General features: G+C 44.6%; 1 protein-coding gene across 3 annotated transcripts in view; it reads right to left on the bottom strand.

The window, feature by feature from the left end:
• PLEKHD1 (pleckstrin homology and coiled-coil domain containing D1) overlaps nt 1-15,498 on the bottom strand; it is a 110,925-nt gene extending 95,427 nt beyond the window's left edge. Inside the window, exon 1 of one of the 3 annotated variants that reach the window (XM_033952356.1) lies at nt 14,950-15,498. In XM_033952356.1, the coding sequence (XP_033808247.1) occupies nt 14,950-15,101 (152 nt within the window). In that variant the 5' untranslated portion in view covers nt 15,102-15,498. Of the gene's footprint in view, nt 1-176; nt 288-14,949 lie in introns of those variants that run through there. The other 2 variants (XM_033952358.1, XM_033952357.1) reach the window with 2 other exon arrangements.
• Nucleotides 15,499-16,132: the final 634 nt, after the last annotated feature.

The raw sequence follows: 16,132 nt of genomic DNA, 5'->3' as shown, positions 1-16,132 counted from the left end.
TAATACAAAATACGATCAACAAACTGATTACCCACACCAAGAAATATGATCACTCCATAGTGAGCACAAGCTTCCTGTATCAGTAACAATCAGAGTCAAGATACTAATGCTAGTACATATAATACATAACACAAGACTCCCAGGATTTTTTAAATCACACTTTCTTCTCTACTTACCTACCACTCAACTAGAATCTTCTCATAATCCTCTCTTTCAGAGTTATCTGCTTGGACATCATCAGGCATGCTATTTTCAGCATGGTAGGGCTGTCCATGCTAATTGCGCTCCCAAATTTTGATTTACCCATTTCAAGTGCGCCGGGCCGGGCTGAGCCTAAGGAAGTCCCTGATTGGTCAAAGCAATAGCCAATCAGGGACTTCCTAAGGCTCAGCCCTAAGGAAGTCCATGATTGGCTCAGGCGCCCCAGGCCCCTCCTAAGGTGGGAGCCTGAGCCAATCAAGGCCTTATGCTCCTCTCCGTGCATCACATGATGCAACGGGGCAGGGCCTAAAGCCTCAGAGTCGTTGCTTGAGTCATTGGAGCAGGAGGGGTTGAGCATCCCTCCTGCTCCGTTAAAGGTACGGGGAGGGGGTGGCAAGGGGGCTTGGAATGGGTAGGGGGTGTCCAGAGGGTGGCAGGTGGGAGTTTGCATCCCTCCTGCAGTTTGTTTATGGGTGGGTGGGTGGCGGCATGACTTTTAATTTAGAAACAGGGAGGTAGCTGGGTCGGGCCGGGCCCGTCCAGACAAGATCAGCGTGTGGGGGCATCACGACTTTTTAAAAAACTTTTTCTTTTTTAAACTTTTTTGTCGGGCAGGGATCCTGTGGTTTTAACCCACTTTAATCAGCGGGTTAAAACCACAGGCTCCCTTCGGGAAGGGCAGGAGAGATTCGGGGCATGCGCAGGAGAGTCGGGACAGGCAAATTCGGAACATAGCTTCAGGGCAACAGAGAGCAGGCTGCGGTGTCCGATCTCTCTTGCCTGCTTGCCGGACTCTCCTGCTCTCTGCCACCTTCTCCGCAGTGCAGGCCTGCTTTAAAACCACGGGCTTGCACTGCAGGGAATGACGGCAGAGAGCAGGAGAGTCCGAGATCAGGTAAGAGAGATCTGTGCTGGGCTGAGCCCTGACAGGAGGCTGCTTCTCCTGTCACTACTGTCAGGGTGTGCGCATGAGTGGGGATCGCTCTGGCCGTGAGTAGGGGGCGTGTAGGGGGCGTGCTAACGATCGTCCCCATTTGCATGCAGGCCTTTACTGAATCAGTCGGCTGGCATGCAATAGGAAACGGATCGTGCACTGTTTGGAGGTTTAGTGAATCCTGCCCTAAATTTTACAAATACAGAGTGAATACAGAGACTGCTTCTGTGCTCCTGTGAATGAGAGAGGACAGACAAAGAAAAGAATCCAAGGGGAAGAAAGACACGTTAAAGAGGTGATAATGAGACAGAGTAGTGTGATGTTCCAGGTAGAGCAAGAAGGGGGGTTGATGTTGAGAGGGGGCTTTTTATAACATATAGAATCTATTGAACTTCAATAGAATCTATTGAAGTTAAATATCCCCATCCTTAGTAAACTGAAACAATGGTTAGTTTCACTGATTAGGAAGGTGAATGAGGAGTGCTAGACTGTAGAAGAATAGACTGGAGTCCAATGTACTTTCCAGTATGCTTCTGACAATAGTTTCTGATTAATCTTAGTTATCTATGCACCTGGACCCATTGTACCTCTTAAGCTGTCCATCTTAAGCATCAGACATTAACACATCTTCTTAACACCTCTTAGCTGTCTTTAGCACCTTTTTACTGCCAGGTCCTCTAAGCACTGATTGAATTAAAGTTGTTGCAATGACATTCCCTAAGGTCAGACATGAATGATATGATCTTCCATAGGCCTTTGCTGACATTGATTAGGCTAACCGAAAATGCTGATTGCTAGCAATGCTAGGCTGACATTCCCCTCTCCCACCTTTCCTCCAAAGTATACATATTGAGATCTTTAAGTCTGTCTCCGTACGCCTTATGCTGAAGACCACTGACCATTTTAGTAGCCTTCTTCTGGACCAATTCCATCCTTTTTGAAAGTGTGGTCTCCAGAAAAATGAGGCCTCACCAGAGTCTTATATAGGGGTATTAATAACTCCAGTAGCGTAGCGAGGGCAAGTAGCAACCGGGGCGGTGTGGCACCCTTCTCCCAACCTCTTCTCTGCCAACCTCCCCTCCCCCGCTCCTTTACAATCCCCCCTTCCGTGCGCACACCCCCTTCCCTTTTTAATTTTCCAGGCAGGAGCAACATTGCAAACTTGTCGCCAACATCATGTCAGCTATCCCTCCGACGTCACTTCCTAGGCACAGGGCCCGGAAGTGACATCAGAGAGAAGCAACAATGATATGGGCAGCAAGTTCATAATGCTGCTCATGCAGGGAAAATTAAAGAGGTCTGAAGGAAGGAAAGGGGCGCACGCATGCAGGAGGGGGGCGGAAAAAAGCAGGGGGGGGTGGAGAGGAGAACGGGTGCCGGCAACCCTACCAAGACCACGCCCGCGGCAGACTGCCCCCCTTACTATGCCACTGAATATTGAATACTATACCTCCTTTTTCCTAATGGCTATTCCTCTCCCTATGCGCCCAAACATTCTTCTAGTTTTCACTGTCGCCTTTTCTACTTGTTTGGCCACATTAAGATCATCACATACTATCACACCCAAGTCCCGCTCAGTCCTGCTCATCTTTAAAACACAAAAGTTCTTCACTCCCCTAACTGTACTATTCTCTTGTTTTTTTTGCAGCCTAAATGCATGACCTTGCATTTCTTAGCATTAAATTTTAGCTGCCAAATTTTGGACCATTCTTCATGCTATCAGGGATGTCTACTATATTGCACATTTTGGTAACACCCACAAAGAGGCAAATCTTACCTTACAGCCCTTTAGCAACATCACTTACAAAAAATGTTAATCAGAACAGGCCCAAGAACTGAACCTTGAGGCATACCACTGGCAACATCCCTTTCCTCAGAGCGATCTCCATCGACTACTATCCTCCGTTGCCTCCCCACACACACATTTAGCTCACCTTTCACTCCACCAGTTCTTAATTCAGTCTGTCACTTTGGGGTCTATACTGAGGGCACTGAATAATCAGGGCTTAGGCAACACAGGGTGATCTAAGTGGGCAAGAGCCTCTCCTGTCCACTTAAATCACTTTGAATGGGGATTGTGTCTAAAAATTTTCAAACAAGGCACATCAGCACTCCCATCATAGCATGACGTTCAGAGGTTGACATCTTTTCTAAACAAATGTCCAGCATTTCAACTGACAAAACTGTGTCTTCTAAAGCGGAAGCTGTTGGATGTCCGACTCCAATCCCATACCATACCATACTTGCTTTCATAGCCACAACAATACAAGTTGTTAATGACCAGGAGTCTATAGCTGACGTGCCTGGAACTAGAATGCAAAATATTGGTCATTAAAATAATCAGAAATGTCTATAATAGTGTATTTTCATTCTATAAACACTCTTGTGCTTAACTTTTAGAATTATTCATGTCTTAGCGCCTCCTTCTATGTGGTCACTAGTCAAGTTATGTACCTCTGTAAGACAAATTAGAATACTGGCATTAAAAAGTTGGGTCAGCCATACCCCAAAGAATTTCTGCATGTGAACTCATATGATAAAAGTCATAAATTCTAGTGCCATGTGTCACTGAAAACAGCTTCCCTTTTGAGATGCATATTAGTTTCAGATACTAAACCATGCCTTTTCCAGCAGCACTTCAGATAAGAATGTTGATGTGGATTCTGTTACTGGAGTTAGGGTATAGCGTGTCCTCTCTGGCTAATATTCAAAACTAGCACCTAACCGTGGATATTCAGAGGGAGCTAATTGGATAGTGGCATAGTATGTAGTTAGTGGCTAGCCGTTAATCAGCTATATCACGTGACATAGCCAGTTAGGCACGGATGGGAATGGGACCATTCAGCGCCACCCTTTCATCATGGGACTGTTCAGTGCTGCCCTTCATGTTGGATTGAGGTGAAGCGCTGGATCGGGGTGGGTGTGTGTGTGTGGGGGTATTGCCGGATCGAGGTGGAGTGCTGATGGGTGGCTACTACATGTCACATGCTGGAGCCTCGGGCCAAGTTTAAAAGTCCCGTGATGAAAGCACAGCACTGAACAGTCCCTTGATGAAAGGGCCACGCTGAACTGGCAGCTCTTAAATGGCTGTGATGTATCATTCTAGATCCAGCACAGATATTCAGCACCAAATTGGCTATGTTTAGTGGTTTAAAAAAGCCACATAAATAGCAGGCCTGTCTTTAACCATTAAGCACTTAACTGGTTAGCAATGAATAGCAGCTTAACTGGTTAAGTTGCCATGGTCAAAAATGAAATTGAATATTCATTGCTAGTCACTGAATGTGGCCTGGCACTGAAAATCCAGTCTAACCACTAGTGTTGGGCAGTCGCTGAGTAGCCTGATGCTGGCTAGATATCAGGAGGAATGTCTCTACTATATGGAAATCTCTCTTATGCATATTCATTAGGGATATCTTGAAACTCTGGCCCATTTGCAACTCTTGAGGACTGAACTTGGACAAGTCTGGCTTAAGCAGTCTATGAGAAGAAAACGAGGCAGGTTCATAACTGTGCCAAAGAAGATAGTAACATATAGTAACATAGTAGATGACGGCAGACAAAGACCCAAATGGTCCATCCAGTCTGCCCAACCTGATTCAATTTAAATTTTTTTAATTTTTTCTTCTTAGCTATTTTTGGGCAAGAATCCAAAGCTCTACCCGGTACTGTGCTTGGGTTCCAACTGCTTAAATCTCCGTCAAAACCTACTCCAGCCCATCTACACCCTCCCAGCCATTGAAGCCCTCTCCAGCCCATCCTCCCCCAAACGGCCATATACAGACTCAGACCGTGCAAGTCTGCCCAGTACTGGCCTTAGTTCAATATTTAATATTATTTTCTGATTCTAGATCCTCTGTGTTCATCCCACGCTTCTTTGAACTCAGTCACCGTTTTCCTCTCTACCACCTCTCTCGGGAGCGCATTCCAGGCATGGAGTTAAGCAGGCTGTTGTAGAGGAAGAAGACCCTGTCTTCAAGAAGCCATGGCTGAGGAAAGAGGCCATGTTGTTCATAGGCTGCACTAGAGAAGCAGTGGAGGAAGACAGCCTATCTTATTTATTTATTTAGATACCACTTATATCCTAAGTGGTTTACATTCAGGTGATCAGTGGAGTGCCGCAGGGCTCGGTCCTGGGCCCGATTCTATTTAACTTATTCATAAGAGATATGACGCAAGGACTTAGAGGAAGGGTATCACTGTTCGCCGACAACACCAAACTTTGCAACATAGTAGGCAAAAGCTTATTACCTGATAATATGACACACGACCTACTGTTGCTGGAACAATGGTCAACTACTTGGCAGCTAGGCTTCAATGCTAAAAAATGCAAGATAATGCACCTGGGTAAGAGAAACCCGCGTAGAACTTATGTACTAAATGGTGAGACCTTGGTTAGGACCACGGCGGAACACGACCTAGGGGTGATCATTAGTGAGGACATGAAGGTTGCCAATCAAGTGGAGAAGGCTTCCTCCAGGGCAAGACAAATGATGGGGTGTATCCGCAGAGGTTTCGTCAGCAGGTGACCTGAAGTTATGATGCCGTTGTACAGAGCCATGGTGAGGCCTCACTTGGAGTACTGTGTTCAGTTTTGGAGACCACACTACCGAAAGGACGTGCTGAGGATCGAGTCGGTTCAGCGAACGGCCACCAGGATGGTCTTGGGGCTCAAGGATCTCACGTATGAAGAAAGATTTAAAAAATTGCGGCTGTACTCACTTGAGGAAAGAAGAGAACGGGGAGATATGATTGAAACATATAAGTACATCACGGGACACATCGAGTCAGAAGATGATATCTTCTGGCTCATGGGACCCTCGACCACCAGAGGGCATCCGCTGAAAATCAGGGGAGGGAAGTTTCATGGCGACTCCAGGAAGTACTTCTTCACCGAAAGAGTAGTGGATCATTGGAACAGACTCCCACTCCGGGTGATAAAGGCCAGCAGCGTGACGGATTTTAAGAGAAAATGGGATACTCACGTGGGATCTTTAAGGGAGTAAATTCAGGGGAGGGGATACTTGGAATGAGCAGACTTGGTGGGCTATAGCCCTTTTCTGCTGCTTTTTTCTATGTTTCTATGTTTCTATCATATTTCTCTATCTGTCCCAGCAGACTCAAACTCTATCTAGTGTACCTGGGACAATGAGGGGATTAAGTGGCTTGCTCAGGGTCACAAGGAACAGCGAGGGATTTGAACCCACAACCTCAGGGTGCTAAGGCTGTAGCTCTAATCAATGTGCCACACACCCATGGTCTCAGAGTGATCATATACTGAGCCCCTGGGGAGGAGAGGAGTTGACAATGGCTGCTGAAGCCTGGAAAGAAGGTGGGGGAGGAGAGGGGGAGTTGTCAGAAAGATAGCTGCTGATGTCTGGGTGGGGAGTTGTAAGAGTAACTGCTGGAGACAGGATAGGAGGGAGAGGGTCTGAAAAAGATAGAATGACATTGCCTAGGACATAAGGAGGGGATGAAGATTGAGAAAGAGAGGGATCATTGGAGACAAGGAAGAAGAGGCAGCTCAGAGAGAGGGGGTACTTCTGGGTTTGTGTTTTAGCTGGGGCTTGGTAGCTGAAGAGGCTGATGTTCACGACAGAGGTGATAGGTTTAGACCAGTGTATCACAAACTGTGTGCCGTGAGACGCTGGGGAGGAAGAGAGGCGCCAGCACCGACTGACTGTCTATAGGATGTGCATCTCGCGGCGAGAGGTACATCTTGTAAGCAGTCAGCCAGCGCCTCTCCTCCTCCTTGGCATCTTTCCTCTCCATGCTTCTTCTTTTCTTGCACCCTCCACTGGTGGCTCAGGGTCCTGTCTGGAGGGCCTCCATTCATGCGCGGATATTGTCAGGATGATGTCATGTATGTGTGTGACATATTAACATCCGTACCCTTCCAGGTGTCCTCAGGCCACAACCACCAGTTTAGTGTGCCACGGCTCGCAAAGTTTGCGAGACACTGGTCTAAACTGGAGGGAAGGTGACTCAGCAAAGATAAGGGGACTAAACATACTTTATTGTGATGAAACGGTGAATCAGTTGCAAAAAGCCAATGTTCAGACAAATAATGCTGCAACAATAACATCAGCTATAGCACTAACTATATGTAGGTTAGTGTTTAAAGGGGGGGAAAAAAAGACCTCAGAGGCCTTCATTCAGGCAATCAAGACTGCTGAAAGCAATTTGTAAAGCAGGTCGTAGGCTCGATCATTGGTCAAAAAACCCCATATGATAAATATTTTTAAATATGTTTATAAAGTGCATAATCATTAAATGCAAAAAGCAATGGCGTTACTCAGAAAAAATGAGAGATAAGTGCTTCTAAGTTTTGGCGCTATCTTATGTTTTTTGAGAAAAAAAATCATTGCTTTTTGCATTTAGGGCTCCTTTCTTCAGCAGTTTTAAGCGCGCTACAAAGCTGCATGCGCTAGCCGCTACCACCTCCTTTTAAGCAGGCGGTAATTTTTCAGCTAGCGCGCGCTATAGTGCACGCTAATCTTTTACGTGCGCTAAAAACACTAGTGTACCTTTGTAAAAGGAGCCCTTAATGATTATGCACTTTATAAACATATTTAAAACTATTTAAAAACAAACATAAAATATAATATATTTATCATATGGGGTTTTTTGAATGATGATTGAGGCTACGACCTGCTTTACAAATTGCTTCCAACAGTCTTGATTGCCTGAATGAAGGTCTCTGAGGTCTTTTTTTCCCTTTAAACACTAACCTACATATAGACTAAACATTCTTCTCTAATGAATTTCACCGTAGTTATCTACCAAGCAGCATCATGGGGTAAAGACCTAGAACAATTACTTTCGCCCTCTACTTATGAGGTATTTAGGAAACGTCTAAAAACACACCTGTTCCTAAAACATCTTGACAACTGATCCACTTATCTCTTTCCTCTCAATAGCAACCTACTGTCCTTTTAATCACTTTTCTCCTCAACAATGAATTTCCTGTCTAATTACTTCTCTTTCTTCTTCCCCTCTTGAAGTCAGTCAATTTGTACCTTTGCTTAATCTTTTGTAAACCGCATAGAACTTCACGGTATTGCGGTATATAAGTTGTTATTATTATTACTTTAGAATATTTTAATGAAGAGATTCACTCAAAGTGGTATATAGCACTACAAAGCGCTGCAAAACCAAAGCACAACAGACAATGTAGAGGAACTATGACAGACTCTAAAATCTACCCTGCAAGGAGCAACCAACATATACATCAAAACCAAGTGCAAACGATGCAGACAAAGGGGAATTTGGAGGACCCATTCCAGGACATGCGAGTGAGATCCACCAAGAATTATCAAAATTAAAAGTAAACAAAGTTATGGGCCCGGATGATCTACACCCTAGAGTACTTCGAGAACTGAGGGATGTCCTGGCAGAGCCATTAGCTGTGCTCTTCAATCTTTCCCTAAAAGAGGGAAAAGTTCCCCTGGACTGGAAAACTGCCAATGTTATCCCACTCCACAAAAAGGGATGCAGGTCAGAGGCTGAAAATTATAGACCGGTGAGTCTCAAACATAAATAGTGAGTAAACTCATGGAGAAGTTGATCAAGAACAGATTGGAACATTAAGGGATCCTCACCAGCATGGCTTTACAAAGGGAAGATCTTGTCAATCCAACCTGATAAGCTTCTTTGACTGAGTAACGAAAAAACTGGATGAGGGTGAGTCCCTGGATATCGTGTATTTAGGCTTTAGCAAGGCTTTTGATAGTGTTCCACACCGTAGGTTATTGAACAAGATGAACTCGTTAGGACTAGGAAAAACACTGACGGCATGGGTACAAGACTAGCATAGCAGCAGACTTCAAAGAGTAATGGTGAATGATATCCCCTCAAAAATGTCAAAAGTGACCAGCGGAGTGCCACAGGGTTCGGTCTTGGGCCCGATGCTATTTAATATCTTTATTAGGGATCTAACTCAGGGACTTCGAGGCAAAATTACATTATTTGCTGATGATGTTAAACTATGCAACATTGTGGGCAGAGCAACAGAACCTGATAGCGCAACCGGGCTCAGCACTATGGAGCAGGACCTACTTTTGTTGGAACAATGGTCCAGTACTTGGCAACTAAACTTTAATGCCAAAAAATGTAAAGTAATGCACCTTGGGAGGGGAAACCCATGCAAAACATACACCTTGAACAGTGAAAACTTTATCAAGAACCACTGCAGAAAGAGACTTGGGAGTTCTCATCCGAGAAGATATGAAAGCTGCCAATCAGGTGGAGAAAGCTTCAGCAAAGGCAAGACAAATGCTGGGTTGCATCAGAAGGAGCTTTATCAGACGAAAGCCTGAAGTCATACTACCATTATACAGATCAATGGTGAGACCTCACCTGGAGTACTGTGTCCAGTTTTGGAGGCCACATTATCTAAAGCAGTGTTTTTCAACCGCTGTTGTGCCGCGAGATGTTGCCTGGTGTGCCGCAGGGCCGCCATCAGGGCAGTACTACCAGTCCTGCATTCAGGGGCCCGGAGCTGACAGGGGGCCCGAGGCAGGGGTGCCAGTAGCTCGCCAAGGCAAAGTGAGTCGATCACCCAGGACTCACTTTGTCTTGGCGATCTAATCTATCGAGCCGATAAGTCTTCTTCTCCCCGAAGTCAATTCTGCAGTCGGAGAGGAAGTTCGGGCCAGCCAATCGCTCCCTGGCTGGGCGGAACTTCCTCTCCAATTGCAGAATTGACGTCAGGGAGAGCATGCGTCGGTGTCGGCTTTGGGGCCTATTATCCATTGGTGGGTCCTGTTCCCCGATGGCAGCGGCAGTGGCTTGGGGAACGGCAGGGAGAAAGAAAGAAAGGGGGCAGGCAGGGAAACAGAAGGAAAGAAGAGAAACAGAAAAAAAGAAAGAAAGGTCAGGGAGAGAGGAAGAAAAAGTTGGGGGAGGGAATGAGGTGTGGAGGAGAGAAAGCATACAGGCTGATAGAAGGGAAGAAAGATTGGATGCACAGTCAGAAGAAGAAAGTGCAACCAGAAATCACCAGACAAGGTAGGAAAAATGATTTTATTTTAAATTTAGCAAAGTGGAGGCAGTATTACCACAGTTTTCAAAGGAATTTGCCCAAATAACTTAATAGTTAACTGGGTAAATTCCCAGAGATGAAAACTTCCCTTCACTTACTATGCACAGTTCTGAATTTATATCTGCTGTCTATATTTTACAATATGGTCACCTTTTACTAAACCGCAATAGTGGTTTTTAGCGCAGGGAGCCTATGAGCGTCAAGAGCAGCACTGGGCATTCAGCGCAGCTCCCTGCGCTAAAAACTGCTATTGTGGTTTAATAAAAAGGATGGAGGGTATATTTGTCTATTTTTGTATGCTATAAAAACCAAATACAGAGAGAGACTGAGAGCTGTTGACGAAGAGCTACGTGTGTGTCTTTCTTCGATTCCAGCCAGAATATCAGCTTTGTGTTCAGCCAAACAGGCCCAGGTTTCGCACTGAATAAAGTATTTTATAATTTTTCACTATTCTGTTTACTTAATATTTCATAATAAAGTAATTATAAAATACTTTCTTTGTGTTTATTTGATTCCTATTCAAGAGAATTACTTTATATATAGTCAATATAGGCACAGAGTTAAATTTTTTAACATTTTCTAATGGTGGTGTGCCTCGTGATTTTTTTCATGAAACAAGTGTGTCTTTGCCCAAAAAAGGTTGAAAAACACTGATCTAAAGGATGTGAAGAGAATGGAGTCGATCCAGAGAATGGCCACTAGGATGGTCTCAGGACTTAAAAACAACCCATATGAAGAACGTCTGACCAGACTGCGCTTATATTCTCTCGAGGAGCGCAGAGAAAGGGGGGACATGATAGAAACATTCAAATACATCATGGGTCGCATTGAAGTGGAGGAAGAAATATTTTTTCTTACGGGTCCCACGGCAACAAGAGGGCATCCGCTAAAACTTAAGGGGGGGGAAGATTTCATGGTGACACCAGGAAATACTTCTTCACCGAACGGGTGATTGATTGATGGAATAAACTTCCACGACAGGTGATTGAGGCTAGTAGCGTGCTCGACTTCAAAAGTCGATAGGACAAAAAGGTGGGGGTGCTACAGAGTTATGCATAAAAGATGGGTATTCCAGTGAGGGATGGTTCTTGAGTTGGCAGACTTGTTGGGCCGCCGGCCCTCTTCTGCCGTCATACTCTATGTTTCTATGTTTAGCAGGTAATATTTTCAAACATATTATATGAAATCTATTCATATGAAATATATATATATAAGGACAACCCTTTCTCACAACAGTGCAAAAGTATTCTACCAAAGATCTAGTAATGTATATTTGAACAGAGATTGCAGGTTCCAATGAAGATCAAGGATCTACATTTTTTGCTTTTATTAAGTATATCTTGGTGCTACCTTTTGACAGAAGCATCATATCCTCTGTAAAGCCAAGCTGTACAATACCCCAGTAGAAATATTCATAACCATTAATGCTCTGTATAATCAGATTGCACCATAACTTGGCAAAAATACTCATGAACATTAACTGTCTGGCAGGTCACAGAAATCTGATTGATGGGGGAGAAGTTCAAAAGCACTTATATAATCCATTTTCACACATCACCCACTGACATCCAAATACAAAGCTTACAAAAGGTTATCTGAATTCCAAATGCAGATGGGTTATAAAAACTATAATTGCCGTAATAAACTTGAAGCAAAGTTTCTGCTGTAACAGTACTTGAGCTTAGCTCCTTAATGTTAATACTGGGCTTGAACCTTCAACATACAACCTGAGGCTCCTTCATACTACAGTAAGGCTCTATTTATTGAGGGGCTCCCAAGGCAGGCATAGAATTGAAGTAGCCCCCAAACCTAGTTTTAGAACAGGAAGATGACAAAAATGATAGGGGGGTTTGAGCCAAAAGCCATATAAGAAAACACTGGAAGATCTGAATATGTATACTCTAGAGGAGAGAATGACAAGGTGGATGTTACCCGCAGCTAACCGTGAGTAGCCGCAGGTAACCCACCAAAACGGTGGAGGGGGAAAAGGTGCTCACCGCAGGTGCGGGGACAAGGCCATCCACCACCCAGTGGAGCGGTGAATGTCCTTGTCCCCGCAGTTAAGGGAGGGAACACGCGCGGCCCCCTCCCTCCTTCCTACGAATCTATCTCCCTCCCTCCCTCTTTCCTTTGCGGTGTGTTTTAAGGTTTCAGAGTACTTGTTGAAAGCCGCTGGAGCCTACGTGCATCCCGTGCATGTGTGGGCAGAAGCTTCTCCTCTGATGCAACTTCCAGTTGCGCCAGAGGAAAAGCTTCTGCCCACACATGTACGCGATGCACATAAGCTCCGGCGGCTTTCAACAAGTATTCTGAAACCTTAAAATGCGCTGCAAAAGTGAGGAGGAGGGAGAGAGATGCACGGACCGTGCGAGGGGTGCCGAAGGGCAGTGAGGTGGCGAGAGGGAAGGGTGGATGCTGCGGAGACGAGGACAGGGTGGTGAAGGGGTCGGCAGGGCCGGGGCCAGCGGGGATAGGGTGGTGAAGGGGACAGTGATCCGGTGATGGGGCAGTGAGGGGGACAGATTTTTTTCCCCGGGTCATTCTCTACTCTAGAGTAGAGGAGGGATAGGGGTGATATGATACAGATGTTTAAATACTTGAAAGGTATTCCTATAGAACCAAATCTTTTTCAGAGAAGGGAAAATTACAAAACTAGAGGGTTTAAATTGAGATTACAGGGTGGTAGATTTAGAAGTAACGTAAGGAAATTATTTTTCATGGAGAGGATTGTTGATGCCTGGAATGCCCTCCTGAAGGAGGTGGTGGAGAGGAAAATGGTGACAGAATTCAAAAAAGTGTGGGATGAACACAGTGGATCTCTAATTAGAAAATGAATGACATTAATTGAAGAACAAGGGCCAGTACTAGGCAAACTTGCACGGTCTGTGTCCTATATATGGCAATTCGGTTTAGGATGGGCAGGGAAGGGCTTCAATCGGAACTCCAGTAATTTAGAACATGAGGAAGGTGCTGGGCAGACTTTTATGATCTGTATCCTACAAATGGTGTAACTCCAGTAGTTCCAGGTGGACTTCTACGGTCTAGCACCCAGTAATATCAAAGAAAAAAGATGATTCAAGCATGAATTTATAATGAGCGTAATTGTTGGGAAGATTGGATAGACCATTCAGATCTTTATCTGCCATCATTTACTATGTAACTACGTTTAGATTAACACAATAGACTAACGGGTTACAGAAAAGTATCATTCAGATCAATGATCTTTGCTCTTTCTTACGAGGAGTCACTAAATCAGGGGTGTCCAACCTTTTGGCTTCCCTGGGCCTCATTGGCCAAAAAATAATGTTTCTAGAGCCGCACAAACACGCAAACGCTGCAGCAAGACAGAGGAGAGAGCTGGCAAGACGGTAAACACCCGGGGGCAGAAGGAAAACACTGCATTGCCCTCGACCGGGGCCGCACAAAATACTTCACGGGGCCGCAGGTTGGACACCCCTGCACTAAATGGTACCATTTCCACTTTAAGCATTTCCTGATAATAGGCAGGTATATCTGGGAACAAAGCAGGTTTAAAATCAGAGATAATAGAAAGGTACTGAGAGGAAATCACGCTTAATATCTCCCTTCATCTCCATGCTTCACAAAATGTTTTTAATGTCATTAGAAAACCCCCCTTCATCCCCAAACTTTGCACAATGTTTATTAATGCTGTTCAAAAAGCATCCATGTATTCATGGAGCCAATTCTGTTTTAAAACTGTTTACAATTTAGATAGGCTTTAACAGCCTTTGACCTCTTCCTATTGTCTTCAGGCAAAAACAAAACCCAACAACCACACAATATTGATTGTAATAAATATTTTTCAACAATTATTTTTATAGGACTAACTCATTTATGTGAAAATCACTTAACATTTAAGTTGTAAAAAGAACAGAAGCATAATGTTTGATGCCACAGGCTCCCTTGGGTGCCTTCAGAATTGCCATAAAAGTACAGATTATTGAAAACTCCTGGGGTCTTACTATCAGACTTTAGTGAGAACGGTGCTATCTTCTATAGGCCATTTGCTATGTACAATCAAAACAATTTTGGTAAACTCCACAAAATTTTCTTCACCTCTTTGATTATGCACAAGATGAAATACAGGCATCCAGACTGACACAAGGAGCCAACTTACTGAACAGTATAAATTTCTACTTTTTTTTTGTTTAATCTTTATTGATTTTCAAGTAGTAACAGTAATACATATGAATCTGAACGTATAACAAATTTGAAATTACAAATACTCGAAAGTAATCTTTTCCCCCACCCCCCTCCCTCCCACTCTTAAGAAGTATTTTTGATATTCATGGATAGATTCAGGCCAAATAACCAGAACATTTCCGTATTTTAATAAGTTTCCTAACGCATGGAATCCTATGACTGACGCAAAGAACGCATAAAAGCTATGCTATAAACCAGGTCCTTTAACGTGCAGGAATGTAATCTGGCTCATTAATTTCTCTTAAGAGACTATGGTTGGAATAGCTCTGCCCTGTTTCCTCAGATCTATGAAAGGTGGGGAAACAAAACAGTCTAAAACGTAAGCAGACGAGATAATTGGGGAAACAAAGAAAAACATTCTAAAAAGAGATCAAGCAAAAATAAGAAAAAATAAACTTCGTAAATAGCTATTTTAAAGCACTGGTAGTTTTAGGGAAACTGATAATAATGAGGAATTTCATGCCCAAACTCTCTCTCTCCCGCCACCCCAGTCTAGCCTGTCTAAAAGCATCCATCTGTCCCATTTCCTCCAAATTCTGCCTCTTACCTTCGGGACCATTTTGTGGACTGCCTGCCAAAGGGTCTCTTCCAGAGCACGCCATACAGCTGTACTTTGGTGCTGATGTCCAGGGCATCCGTGTCTGCTGCCTGGTCCATGGAAGGAGACGGAGAGACCGAGGTGGATTTGGACGTGAACATTTCTCGGCGTCCTGCTTGTGCTTCGGGAAGCCAGACGGACGGCAGGGAAGCAGCGTAAGAGCATCAGAGAGGGCGAGACCGAGAGAGATGCTCAGAAGCAATGTGTAAACTGCTGAGTCAAGAGCTGCCTTCCTGGCAGAACCATGACGAAGCAGAGAGTGTCCTAGGCAAAGAAGAGAGGAGCAGCAAAGAGCTACAGCGCAGTACTCACAGGGTTAACTTGAAAAATGTCCTTCATAAATGGCAGCACTGGAGAGTTCAAAAATATCACAGTTGTACACGGAACTGTCAGCACTGGGAAAGTGTACTCCGTCGAGTGCATAGAATTCACAAAGTGCTCTTTACATTCTGTGTGAGCGTCTGCTCAGTCCCTAGTGTTTGCTCTTCCCCTTTTTCCTCTCCATCAATCCTCAGCCCTCTCTCTCCTCTCCTGCTCAATTCACACTTCCCTCCGTGCCACCCCCAAGCCTTAATCATCCCTCTCAATACTCCTCAGCAGCCCCCCTTTCAGCCTTAGGTTCCGCCCCCTCATACTTAAGTTTGACCCCTCCACTCTCAGTCTTCCCTCTCGGTGGCTGATTCTAGGAGCAGAATGGGTGACAGCCCCCACCCCAACCAGCTTCAATTCCCCTCTCTGTTTCAGTGCCCCCAACACAACCTCAATATCTCCCTACCTGAGCCTGGCAACTGCTTCAAAAGTTGATTGACTAGCAAGATACTTTATGACGTCATACGCCTTTTATGGGAGAGTGACAGAGAAGAAATTGGCTTTTATTATGCATTGTTTACAGTACCCTGTGGAATGCCTTATGCGCCTGGCTATGTGTTCATCTGGGCAGAGACATCAGAACGGAAGGGGCAACATAGCATCAGCAACTAGAGAACTGAGGGACAGGGGGGAAGATTGATTTCTTTGGCTCCTCCAACCTGCCCCTGCATCTGGTTAATTTTTCATGGATTTTTCAGGAACACACAATGTGGAATTCTCCACTATATATCCAGTGGATGAAAAGTATGTAATCTACATTTAT

This window comes from Geotrypetes seraphini, chromosome 7, assembly GCF_902459505.1.
Source record: "Geotrypetes seraphini chromosome 7, aGeoSer1.1, whole genome shotgun sequence".
Classification (NCBI taxonomy): domain Eukaryota; kingdom Metazoa; phylum Chordata; class Amphibia; order Gymnophiona; family Dermophiidae; genus Geotrypetes; species Geotrypetes seraphini.
This window is presented reverse-complemented; position numbering and strand designations above follow the sequence as displayed.